General features: G+C 61.8%; 1 protein-coding gene across 2 annotated transcripts in view; it reads right to left on the bottom strand.

Moving 5' to 3' along the window:
• Positions 1 to 13202, bottom strand: part of GSE1 (Gse1 coiled-coil protein) — a 404686-nt gene extending 391484 nt beyond the window's left edge. For both annotated transcript variants that reach the window (XM_046680251.1, XM_046680252.1), the window contains exon 1: positions 10884 to 13202. In XM_046680251.1, the coding sequence (XP_046536207.1) occupies positions 10884 to 13166 (2283 nt within the window). In that variant the 5' untranslated portion in view covers positions 13167 to 13202. The remainder of the gene's footprint in view (positions 1 to 10883) is intronic.
• Positions 13203 to 13208: the final 6 nt, after the last annotated feature.

The following is a 13208-nucleotide window of genomic DNA, read 5'->3' as shown; positions in this document are numbered from 1 at the left end:
GGCCAGTGACAGGTGACCCGTGAGCACGGTCCAGGTTTCACCCGTCACTGGGAAGGAATCAGTGATCACACAGCCTGGAGCTCACAAAGCCAGGCCACCCGCCCACTTCTGAAAAGGAAAGAAAATGCAGAGTTTCAGGAAGTGGGGGGCAGAGGGAGAAGCCGTCATTCCCTGTGCAGGGGGTCAGGCCGCCGGCTGAGGCCCCTGCTCACACACGGGGCACGAGAACATGGGAAGAGACGTGGCAGGGGGACATCCATACCTGCCACCCACCCAGCCGGTGTCCCCTCACGCAGAGCCAAGGGGGTGAGGCCAAGGGCCAGTCCTCGTGCCTGGCTGGGCCGGGCAGGTCTGCTGGCAACCCCACGGCTCCTGCCCCAGAGCGATAATGTGGCTTTGTTTCCAGAATGGCATCACCCGCCCAGCCAGACCCAGGCGCCGGGCGGAGCTGGCCGGCCTCTGCAGGGCCCCCGGCTGGCCCCCGGCTGGTCCCTGGCTGGTCCCCAGGCTGAGCCGCTTTCACAGGCTGGCGGCCCTGGGGGTCTTCCCCTCGGCATTTGGGGCAGGTAGCCCTGTGACCCAGGCACAAAGCCACGCTCTGGACATTGGGGCCTCCCTTGTCTAATGGCCCTGGGATGTCGCCCAATCGCACAGAAGAAGGAACAGCCCAGAGCGTGAGCCAGCCCAGCTGGAAGGGAAGGGCACGTGGGAGAAAGGCGGCGCTCCCAGGCCCGGGGGTGCAAGGAGCTGGCCCCTCCGGTCCCCGTCTCTCGGCTGCCACCCTGGGGGCACCGAGACCCCCATCCCTCGGCCTGGTCCTGCTGTGTCTGGGGGTCTAGAAGGCCCAGGCCGGCCTCCCACCTGCCCAGCCCTCCCCGGCGTCAGAGCCCACACAAGGCTCTTAATCCCCGTCTGCGAACCTCCTCGTCTGGAAGCCGGGAGACGAGGTTTACGAGGTTTATGGCTCTGGGAAGGCTAATAAAACACGCGGCTGTGTCCAGCCTCTGACCCCCCCTTCCAGGAGCCCCTTCTGGAAGCTGGTGCAGGAGACCAACTGCGGCCTCCCTGTGCCGCTAACCCAGGGCGGGGCCGGAGGCAGCCGGGCCCCTGCTGGCCCCACACCACCCCCAGTAAGTGCCACTTAGCCCCAGGCAGGGGGACAGCGAGGCCCTGGCATTAGACCATGCCATTCTCGCGCGTCCCAGCTCTGCCCGCTTACTGTTAGTAATTCGATCCCAAACTCCCAGGATCAGGGGCTTTGGCCTCCTCATCTGAAAGATGGGCCCAATGCCACCCACCCCTGGGGTGGTTCACGCCACCCTCATGGTCAGAGGGGGGAGTGGCAGCCTGGGGGGGGGGGGCTGGCATCTGACCCAAGGTCATCGACTTGGCTGTTGGCAGAGCGAAGCCAGTGACGGGACCCAGAGGGGCCCTGGGGCAGATGGACCAGTCGGCAGCTATGGAAACGGGAGCCAAGGGGGCCGTGAGACCGAGAGGGCAGAGGTGAGCTGAAGCAGACATGGGGTCCCTCTTCCACCCACTCTAAGTTTCCCATCAGGAAGCACAAATTATTTTTAAATGTAAAATATAACGCAAGCAGAAAACATCTTTAAAACATAGAAATGGTTCCTATAGTATAATCAACCAACAGGCAACATCCAAGCAAACGTTTACAGAGTAAAATAAGGACCCTCTAAAACGGCATTACTGGCACCTGAATGAAAGGGGAAGCCTTTTCTAGATTTGTCACTTATTAAATCCCACCCTTTTCTAGAGCCCCAATCAGTGACTCCTCCTCCAGGCAGCCCTTCCCGACCCCCATTCCCTCTTCAGGCCACCAGACACTGGCTGCTGGTCACCCAGGCCAGGTCCTGGCTGGGCCTCCGCCCTCTCCCCCACTGAGCCACACATGCCACGGTCTGTGGTCCACGGAGCCAATCTTTATCTCCCATGAGGCTATAACCTGGCATCTCATCTGGGAGGAGTGTGGACGCTGCACCAGACATCCTGGTTCGAATCCCAGCTCCAGTAATTCCCAGCTGTGTGACTCTGGGCAAGAGACTTCCCCTCTCTGTGCCTCAATTTCCCCATCTAGAAACTAGGAAAATCAACCTCACGAGACAGCTAGAGGGTGACATGAGGTCACATAGGCAAAGCTCTCAGGACAGTGCTTGGCACAGAGTGAGTGCTATCGATGCTGCCTGCTATTGTCATTGTCATCATCATCATCATCTCCTTTGACCTCACTCTGTCTTCATCGGGACCAGGTGGATGGACAGAACCTAAATTCCTCCTTGTCAGGGGTTCTGCCCCACAAATGATGCTAACTGGTGGGCAGGACGACATGGCCGTGGTGGCTCTGACCTTTGAGAGGTCTCCATTGGGCCTGGACTGTTTCCTCCCCCCTCGTCCCTCGGCCCCTGCAGCCCACCAGGAGGAAACAGCAGTCCTGAGAGTGGCTGCTCCCGCCCAGGGTCCCAGCACGCCTGCCCCGGCTCCGCTGAGCCAAATACCGACCGGGACCTCTGTGCCATTCATTCGAGGATGCTGGCACCACTCAAAGGAAACCCAGTCCAGCAACCACTTCCATACAGGGTTCCACACCAAACAGGTCAGGCAGCAGAGAACAAAGCAAGCGGCCGGGGTGGCCAGTGCCAGGGCAGGGACCCTGAGAGCCGCTGGACTCAGGAGCCAAGCTAGACCTCGACCTTGGGGGTGTTCTCCTCCCCCAATCCCACTCCTGCAACAGGTGCAGAAAGACGAGATGCTTAGAGCTCGGCAGCCACGTGGGAGCCAAAGGGCTCAGCTACTAGCCCAGCATCTGCTCCCACTTTACAGAGGGGAAAACTGAGACCCAGGCAGGTGGAGGGTCTCGCCCACGGCCACTATGAGTGCTGGGGCCAGAATCCGAGGCTTCTGACTCCCAGAGCTGTGGCTAGAGAGTCAAACACCCCAAGAGCAAGCACAACTGGCTCTCAGTTCTTTTTTTTTTTTTTCGTTTTTTCTTTTTTGAGGAAGATTAGCCCTGAGCTAATGTCTGCTGCCAATCCTCCTCTTTTTGCTGAGGAAGAGTGGCCCTGAGCTAACATCCATGCCCATCTTCCTCTACTTTATATGTGGGACGCCTGCCACAGCATGGCCTGACAAGTAGTGCCATGTCTGCACCCGGGATCCGAACCTGCGAACCCCAGGCCGCTGAGAAGTGGAACATGCGCGCTTAACCACTGCGCCACCAGGCCGGCCCCCCGGCTCTCAGTTCTTAATCCAGCTCCCCTCATCCCGGGGAGGGGCAGAGCAACTCCCATCTCCCAGGCAGACCGATGCCCCCCACCCGCAACAGGAGGCCTGACCGTGCTCCGTGCGCCAGCGGAACAAGGCTTCAAGGGGGCTCAAACGTGACTTTTCAAACCTAAGTCGTATGGTGATGTTTGCCTGCTGAAACCCCCCGTGGGAAAGCAGAACTCAAAGGGCCAAACACGGAGTCACCAGATGACACAGCAGCTCCACTCCTCGTCTGTACCCAGGAGAAATGCAAACGCACGTCCGCACCCAACCCAGTCCACCAACGTCCATGGCGGCCCCAGGTGGAAGCAACCCCAATGTCCATCAGCTGATGATGGACAAGCAGGATGTGTTCCATCCACACAGCGAAGTACTACTCAGCCATGAAAAGGGATGGAGCACGGCCACGCCTGGGTGAACCTCGAAAACAGCCTCAATGAAAGGAGCGAGGCACGAGACCACAGATGGTACAATTCCATTTACGTGAAACATGCGGCACAGGGACATCCACAGAGACAGACGGAGGATCAGCGGTTGCCAGGGGCTGGTGGAGGGGGAATTGGGGGCTGACAGCTAAGGAGGATGGGGTTTCTTCATGGGGGTGATGGAATATTCTGGAACTAGATGGTGGTGATGGTTGCACAACTCTGTGAAGATATAAAAACCACTAAATTGTACACTTTAAAAGGGTGAATTTTATGATGTGCAAATTATATCTCCATTTAAAAACAAAAACAATGTCTTCTCGGGTCCGTCCACAGGCCTGAGTCCAGGTGGCGAGGCCCCGCCTGCCTGGCCGTGCCAGCCTCCGAGCTGAACGCTCCCCGCCCTCAGGCACCCAGCCCGCTTCCTCACGGCTCTGAGATTCCACCTCAGGGCCCTGCCCAGGCCCCATCTCCCCCCTCCCGGGCCGCTCCGCTGGCCACCGTCACAGCCCCTCCCTGTACCCGCTCTGGTTGGCTCACTGCTGGATCCTGATGCCCAGAAAGTGCCTGGCACACAGTAGGCGCTTAATAAAGACAGACCGAAGAAATGAGTGGAATCCTCTTAGTGACTTCCATGCCTTCAGGATCAAAGTCACAAACTTCTGGGCTGTGCTTACAATGCCGTCTATCAGCAGTTCTCGCCCCAGTGCTGGAATCTTCTGGAAGCTTTAAAATACCAACGCCACCAGTGTCACCCTTCAGAGATCTTGATTTGACAGATTGGGGTAAGGCCCAGTCACTGGTATTTTTAAATTCCAGTTGATTCAAATGTGCATCCAGGGATCCCAAACACTGCCAAGCCCGCTACCCCCATCCCCTCCTCCCACTGCAAGCAGCACGATTTAAGGTTTTCCAGCAAATCTCACTCCCCATAAGCAGGCCTTTGCACACACTCCTCTGCCAGGAGCACATAACTCCCATGCGGACCTGGCTGAATCCTTTCCAGTCTTCAGGACTCAGCTTAGGTGCCACCTCCTCCAGGGAGCCCTCCCTGAACACACCCATTTCCCGCCCTCCTGTGACCTCCCAGCAGACCGCAGCACAGAACTCAACACCCTGCTCACTACAGTCAGAGCCCTTCACCCTCTGCCTCCCGCCAACTCCGAAGGGCAGGGCCTGCCCGAATCCGCCCCACGTCCTTGGAGCACTAAATGCTCACGGAGTGCCTGGCGCACTGTAGGCACACTAACATTTGTTGAGCTAACGGGTGGAATGTGTGTGCACATCTGTCCCGGGCTGCCCTGGACGAGGGTGGAAGCATGAGCAGAGACATGGGGCAGAACTGCCACCACATTCCTGGCACAGATCTGCCAGAATTTCCTCCAAAACTTCTAAATCTAATGAGCTCGTGTTACTGAAAAAACGACCCAGCGAAAGTGGCGTTAGGTTGTGGGTGTGTCGGTCCTCCTGGGGTAGCGTTGCCAGAAAAACGGTGACCCTGAGGTTCTTCTGACCCTAATATGTCATCCTCCACGGGACAGAATCTCCCGGTATTTCAGGGCCCCAGCATCATACCCTGAGTTTGAAACCTAGACCTCACGAAACGCGGAGATCCTGGACAGAGGGCACAAACTTCCCCTCATCAGACTGACAAATTTGGGGATCAAATGCACAGCGTGGTGATTAGAGCTAACAAATGTATCATCTATGTGAATGTTGCTAAGAGAGTAGATCTCAAATGTTCTCACCAGAAAGGCAAATGGTAACTATGTGGCTGGAGGGAGGTGGGAGCTAACCAATGCGGAAAATCATTTTGAGACATCTAAATGTTTCAGACCAACAGGCTACATACTTTAAACTTGCAGGGACCGGTGTCAATTATATCTCAATAAAGCTGAGAATAAATGAAAATAAAAAAACCTAGACCCCAAGAAGTCATTCTCCCCTTCCTAATTCCACAGAAGAGATTGCCAATAAACCACTAAATATTTTCCCAAGTCCAGACACAGCCTCAGCATCCTTCTCAACACAGTGCTACCAGCCAGTGAGACGTCATGTGTGTGATGCAAACCACCTGTGACCCCTGAAGACCAGCTCTCTCACTTTGACACATGGGTCAGGACCTGGGGCAGAAGATGGGCCCGAATTCCAGCCATGGGCTCTTCCCCAGGCACGAAAATGTGCAACCAGGGCAGCCGTACCCAGAACCTCCAAAGACATCCAGCAGGGTTAGCCTCTCAAGGGTGAGATCCAGGGAGATCTAAGCAGAGAAGGGGCCAGAAAGCTCTGCAGACTCCGGCCCTGCCCCGGCCCCGGCCCCGCGTCCAGGGAAGGCTGCATTTTGAGGACCTTTGCCTCCACTTCCTCCCTCGCGGTCGTCTCCAATCGCCTCCAGGTTTAGGATGAGGCGCGTCTGGATAGTTTAGTCCTCTGAGCAGATGGCTCCCAACACGCCAAGAAAAGCACAGACCTCCCTTCGGAGGAGGTGGTCGAGCTTGGGAAAGGCCCAGAGCCCAGTCACTTCCCAGCTGCTGCCAGGGAGAGGGTGCCAGCGTCCATGGCCTCCTCCAACACCTTCCAGAAGCTTCCCCCATCCCATCGATTGCTTCGCCGGGGTGCCCCAGGAGCCTGGACGGGGGAGGAGGGCCTGCCCGCCTCCCTGAAAAGCAGATAGCCAGGAAACTCGGGAAACAGATGTGCGGCCGGCCCTGCCGCGCGAGTGACAACAGACGCTCTGGCAGGCCTCAGATGTCAGCGCCGAGCAGGGGAGGGCGCTGCGGCCGCAACACCTGTTCTGGGCTCAGAGGCCACGGCGGGGGGCTGGGCCAGGCGTCCCCTGCAGGCCCAGTGCGGCTAGGTAAACAGCTGCTCGCTCCATTACCCAGGACGCGCCCCCAGGGGCCAGGCGCTGGGACAGGGAAGGGCCGCCAGCCACCGCCCGGCTGGCGAAAGGAATCGATCACGGCCGGACGGGGACTGGCCGCAGGACGAGGTCTCGGCTGAAACCTAACGGCTGAGCTGGCCGGGAGCAAAGACGAGGGCACCACTGGGCGGGGTGGAGAAATGGGGGCCGCAGAGCAGCCAGCGGGGTTTCTCGGGCCTCTGGCCCATGCTCCTGCCTGTGGGTTGCTCTACCGGCTGGCGGGGGGTAGGGATTAGGACCCTTCCCCCCTCTAGGGCACTGTCACCGTCACAGCTGGAGCCCCAGAGGGGACAGAAAGGCAGGACAGAGAAGGTGGAGCGCAGACTCCACAGCAAGACTCCTGGGTCCAATGCTGGCCCTGCTGCTACCTGCTGAGTGACCTTGGGCAAAGTACTTGACCTCTCTGGACTTGCTTTTCCCTCTGTGGAATGGGAACGGTGGCACCAGCGTAAGCAGGGCTGCTGTGAGGATGCAGCGAATGTGACTCCATGTGAAGCACGTGGCACAGCCAGGAACACGGCTGGCATTCTATAACGGCATCGTCGTCATCACTGTGTCCCCAGATGCCATCTCTGGCAGCCTGGCCAGCCCTGCCCCGAGCTCTGAAGGGGGAGACAACCGTTCCCCACCCCTAGCAGAAGGGTAGGGGGCGGAGGCTGCAGCCTCAGAGCCTACAGATGCCAACAAGAGAGCCAACCCCAAGCTACTACCAGCCTAGGGAGGGAGAAAGGAACGAATGAGTCCCGCCACCCCCCCCCCCCCACTACGCCCCACTTGCTCTCACTTGGCAAACCTTCCAGAGAACGATCATCTCCACTTCTCGGGTGCAGCAACTAAGGCTCAGAGAGGGCTAGAGTCTTACCCAAGGTCACACAGCCAGCTCCCAGGAGAATGAGGACTGAAGCCAGGTCTGTCTTCAGGCCAACCCGGGGTCTTTCCATGGCTCCACAGAGCTTCCTGTGAGCTGGGGCTCCTCCTCGGGGAAGGGGTGTCAAGGCCTGGAAAGGGTGGGCTGCAGCCTCCCCAGCCCAGCCACAATACAGCCCCATCCCAGCAGCCAGCTCGGGGGCTTGGCGGCTACAGAGCAGGGTGCCCTCCTGGGGGCTGGGCGTCCAGCTGGAGAGAAAAGTCACAAACACAATCCAGAGGGCGTGGGGGACTCCCTCCTTCTTGCCTTTCCTTTCTGTCTGTCTTTCTCTTTTACAGCCCTTTTTGGAGTGTTTTAAAGATTCACTAATGAAAGAGCACTTAACAGGAAACAGCTGAGGCGTCACAGGAGGCGGTATAGACGAGGTTCTGGAACTCGCCGTGCCAGCTAAGTGGCTTCCCTGCGGCCACTTCCAGGACCCACCCCCACCCACATGCTCAGACCACACACCACAGAGAGACACGGCACAGCCACGTGAGGAGCAGGGCTCAGGAGCCAGCGGGGACCTTCGAACCTTCCCTGGTGGCCTCGGACGCCTCTGTGCCCCGCCAGCCCCGCCGGGGGTCCCCTCACTGTGTCTCCAGCCCCTGCACCCCAGCCCGAGCTCACTCTCGTGCCCCGTGCCCGCCCTGGCAACTGGGCCCAGCCGAGTCCTGCTCTGCCTGCGGCTCTGCCGGAAGTTGTATTGTCCGTTGACTCTTTGCCCCCCTCCCCTCACCCTGACACCGCAGGCTCTGCGCCTGCCACCGGCTCCCCAGCGTCTGGAACAGTGCCTGGCTCAGAGTAGGCGCTCCACAAACATTTGTTGAGTGAATGGGAGGGAGGGAGGGAGGGCGGGAGGGGAGAGAGGAAGGAAGGGCAGAAGGGCTGCATTTCCGCGATTCTGCTGAAGGTGCGTCAGGCTCTCCTACAGGAGAGAGGGGACGCCTCTCTTTCTCTCCATCCCATGGAGCCTGGGACCCGCCTGTCATCACCCCCCGCCCCCGCCCAGGCCTGCCCGATGGCCGCGCCACCCACCTGGACGGCTGCCACGGCCAGCCCTGCGTGGATCTCTTCCCAGCCCATTCCCAGCCTTCCTTGAAGAGCTCCTCACGGCTCCCCTGTGCCTTCGACAATAACTCCAGCCTCCTTTTCCTGATTTCAGGCCCCTGGTCACTCCAACCTCATTTTCCTTCATCCCCACGAGCACTCCTGCCGTCGGAGGCTGCACGGCTCCTCCCCGCCTCTGTGGCTTTTCTCCAGCTTTACCCCACACCTGACCCGCCCCCCATCCTACCCATCTTCCAGGCAACCCATGGAGTAGGGCTTAGAGGTCAGAAGACGTGGGTTCAAGACCCACCTTAGCCACCTACTGGCTATGTGACAGTCACCAAGGTCATCTGACTTCTCCGAGTCTTGCTTTACTCATCTGTAAAATGGGACTAATAAGGCCTCGTGGGGCCACGCTGAGGACCAAATACAATAACTCGCTTTAGAAACGGTGCAAAAGCTGGTACGACAGTCCCGCTCCCGCTCACCCCCCCACCCTGGGCAGACACCAGCTCCGTTTTCATCCGCACCAGGCCACCCTCAGCTCCCACTTTCCCAGCTGCACTGGGAACCGCGCTTCTCCTGTCTCCTGCAGTTCCTGTCTGGCGAGGCCCACAGTTGGCATCTCGTAAACTCCTGATGAATGAGCAAAGCAACGTAAAAACTCGCACCACAGTTCGCATGTTCCGCAGAAAACGCTGCGAGAGGCCTCACGGTGCTCGGACCGCCCAGCGCGGCACCATCCCCAAGCCTCCCGCCCTCCGCCCCCCGGAAGCCCTGCAGAGAATCCACTTGCACCCAGAAGGTTCCGCCCCAACTTGCCAGGCGGATGCGAGGGATCCACCGAGCACTGGACTTTCTGGGTGCATTTAAACTCTCACAACATCCCTACAGGGCCGGCCGTGTCCATTTCCACTCCTGGCTGAGGAAATGAGCTCGGCGGGGTAAGAAACATCCTCACGGGCACTCATTACCCAGAGACTGGGCAGGACTGGAACCCGGCTCTGTCCTGCCCCAAACCCGGCTCTTTGCCCAGTTCCAGCCCTTCCGGAAACACCCGTGCCTCAGATTCCCAGCAGCGGAGGCCGCACAGACTCGCCCAGCCACACACGAGAGGCTGGGCATCCGCCGTCGGGGGGGGGACGTGCTCGTCCACTCAAAACAAGAGGCCGTGCCACCAAAGACAGCCTCAGGTCCAGAGGATGCGGGCAGCACGTGGAGGTGAGGGCTGGACACGAGAGAGGCAGGGTCCACTTTCTAGACGCAACCACCGTGAGCGAACGCGGAGCCCGGGAACCCCCGCACACGTGCACACGCACGTCCACGTGGGAGGCAGGACCAAGGACCTTTCAAAGGGATGGAACGACTGTTCCCAAACAGGCCGGAGATACCCTTCCCCGGTCACCCGTCGCTCGGCAGGCCCCTCGCCAGCAGCTACCCCTCAGGGCACCTGACGAAAACGAGTCCGTCTAACGGGCTTTGGTGGGAGTGAGGACTCATGGCCCCGTGGCCTGAAGGTCACAAATCACAGATGCTGACTTCCCCAGACCCACCGGGGGCAGTTCCTGCTTCGGCCTTTGCAAAGCTGGATCCAGAATTACCTGAGCACTGGCTGGCTGCGCCCAGGCAGGCGGCGTGAACACAGGCGCCTTGCAAACAGGGCGACCCCCAGGCCCCCGCCCTCCTCCTGCACCGCTGACTCACAGAGAAGACTCTTCCCACCGGAGGAAAGGTCGCTCAGGCAGCTGTCCTTGGGGCCCAGACCCCCACGTCTGGAAACCTGTTTCCATCTGCGGTTAAGCAACCAGTGTCTCAAAGAAAAAGTGTGAACCTGGGTGGAAAACTCTGGAAAAGCAAAGCCGTGCAGGAGCTAGAGTGGAGAGGAACTTCCACCTCAAACCGGGTAAGTGCCGAGACCTCTCGGTGACCTGTGTGGCTGGACTAATTACCGGCGTTATCAGGCGGATGACAGACATGCCCGCATTTCCTTCGTTTGATGGATCCCGCTGCAAACACGCTCAAGCTCAGGCCCGTGCCTGCTGCTCCCAGAAGCGCCCTATTCTTCCTGAAGACGGCTCCTAGCCTCCCCAGCTCCTCGGCCCTGCCTCATGCCTCCAAGTTCAGCCAAGCCAACACACCCACCAAGTGCCAGCTTGCGGGCCCCCGGGAGGACACCTCCTGCTGGAACGCACCCAAAAGAATCAGCACAAACTCCTGCTCAGCAGAGGAACAGAAAACCACTGTCTCTTCCTCCCCTGTGCGGACTTCAGAGGATAAGATGAGAAGTGCTGCTTACCTTCATTGCCGCTGCCACCGGGGAGCTCCAGCCCATGGGTCCCTGGCGGGTGAGCCCCTGGCCAGCGCACACCAGGGTCCCGCACTCCACGCAGGCGCCAATGATGAGCTGCCGCCCGTCGTCCACCAGCAGGCTGTGGCTGGCTCGCAGGGTATAGAGGAACAAGGGCAGCCGGGCCACCCGCACGGCCTTCAACCCGAGACACCGCTTCTTCTCCTGCTGGCAGAAGAAGCACACGAACACCTCCACCTGGTACTGCCGGGACCAAGCGCTGACGGCGTGCTGGGCGCCGCGGGCCTCGTGCTGCAGCCACTGGCCCAGCAGGTCGTGGTAGCAGAGCACGCAGGTGGACACCAGGCCGGTGGAGTCGGCGGGCCTGGCGCGCGGGGCGGGCGGGTACACGGTGAGGAAGGGGAAGAAGGGCTCCCTCTCGCCCAGGCGGCCCGAGGGGTTCACGTTGAGCTGGAACTCCTTCCCGGGGCCCAGCTCAGCCCCGCAGATGTAGCAGACGGCTGCCAGGCCGCCCTGGGCCGGCGCCGGCGGATCGCAGACGGCAGGGTCCGAGGCGGAGAAGGCCTGGTGGTAGCGGCCCAGGAAGCCCTGCACGGAGGTGATGAGCTCCTCGTTCTGGCAGGCCCGGTACAGCGCCCAGACGTCCTCCAGGACGCTGAAGCACTTGGGGCAGCTGTGGACCTCGGAGCGCTTGTTGGGGCCCCGGGCGTTGGGCGGGCAGGGCAGCAGGCTGAGGAAGGGGAAATGCATGGCGCCCCTGGCGTTGCCGTTGAGGATCCTGGAGGCCACCGCCCGGGCGTCCTGGGTGCAGTCCTCCCCGCAGAGGTAGCAGGCCTCTGGCAGGGCCCTGGCGGGCAGGCCCTCTTCCCTGGGGAGCCTCCTGCCCTTGGAGGCCATGCCGGGGGCGTGGCTGTTCAGGGGCACGACGTAGAGCCGCTGCAGTACGGGCACGTGGGCCAGCTCGAAGCTCTGCCACTGCTGCATGAGGGAGGAGAAGCAGCAGGGGCACACCACCGTGCTGCCGCCCTCGCTGATGGGCTGCGCCCCGGGCGGCGGGCTGTGCAGCCACAGGAAGGGGAAGAAGGGCGCCTGGGCCAGCTTCTCCTGCTTCTGCACGTGGATCTGGTGCTGCGAGGCCGGGGACAGCGCCGACCCACAGATGTAGCAGCAGAGGCCCCCTGGTGGCGCAGGCCGGCTCTCCGCAGGGGCCCGGGGAACACGGCCACCACCGTTCTCTCTCTCTTTGGGGCCGCAGCGGCCCGGGAGAGGCTGCTCCTTGCGGTCCTCTTCCTCGCTCGTGATGTTGATGTCGCTGTCCTCAGACATATAGTAGCCCCCACGGGCCTCCCCCAGAGGTCTGCTCTCGGGAGTCTTGGCGGCCCTCCCCAACGGGGCTCCTTTCCCGCCCTCTGCAGGGGTCACCTGGACTGGAGGGCCCGGCCAAGGGTCCTGAACGCCCCTCAGGACGCTGGCCCGGGCCTCAGGGACCCAGTGTCTCCCGGCGCCCTTCCGCCGGCGCTGAAGGCCGGTCTTGGGCTCCCCGTCCACGTGGAGCTTCGAGGGGACGCCCTCCTCGTCCGCGTCCCCCTGCGCCGGGGTCTCCGCGCCCTGTCTCGGAGGGGCTCCGGGCGCCGGCCTCCACTCCTGGCAGCGGCCCCCCAGAGGCCCCGGCCCCGGGGTGGCCCGCGCCGCCTGCGCCCCGCCCTGGTGGGGACTGGCGGCGGCGGCAGCGTCGCGCGCGCTCGGGTCCGGCTCCGAGAGGGGGTCGGTGTCCGACAGCTCCGACAGCTCGGAGTCCCGAGGCTCCTCGGCGGCCGCGCGGGGCCCGGGGCCGTCGTCGTCGTCGTCGTCGTCGGCCGCGCCGCCCAGCGCGTAGGCGACGTTCCACTCGCGGGGGGCCCCGGCGCCCCCGCGGCGCCCGCCCGCGGCCGCGTCGCACTGGTGGGGCCGCTTGAGCCAGTACATGCGCTTGTCCACGGGCGTGCGGGCGCGCTCGAAGGCCGCCCACTGCTCGCCCAGGAAGCAGCGGCACACGGCGCACACCAGCACGCAGCCGTCGGCCGGGGACAGCTCGCGCGCGCCGGGCGCCGGCTCCTGCTGCTGCAGGAACGGGAAGAAGGGCTGCGCCGGGGCCCCCGCGCCCGCCGCCGCCGCCGCCGGCTGCTTCACCTGCAGCTTGAGCTCCTTGCCGCGCCCGATGCCGCCGCCGCAGATGAAGCAGGACAGCGGCGCGCCGCCGCCGCCCGCCGCCCGCTCGCCCACGGCTGCCATGAGCCGCTGCTTGCGGGAGACCGGCGCCGGCCGCCCGCTCAT

Source organism: Equus quagga, chromosome 13 (genome assembly GCF_021613505.1).
Source record: "Equus quagga isolate Etosha38 chromosome 13, UCLA_HA_Equagga_1.0, whole genome shotgun sequence".
NCBI lineage: Eukaryota > Metazoa > Chordata > Mammalia > Perissodactyla > Equidae > Equus > Equus quagga.
Note: the sequence above shows the minus strand (reverse complement) of the source record. Positions and strands in the feature narration are given on the sequence as shown.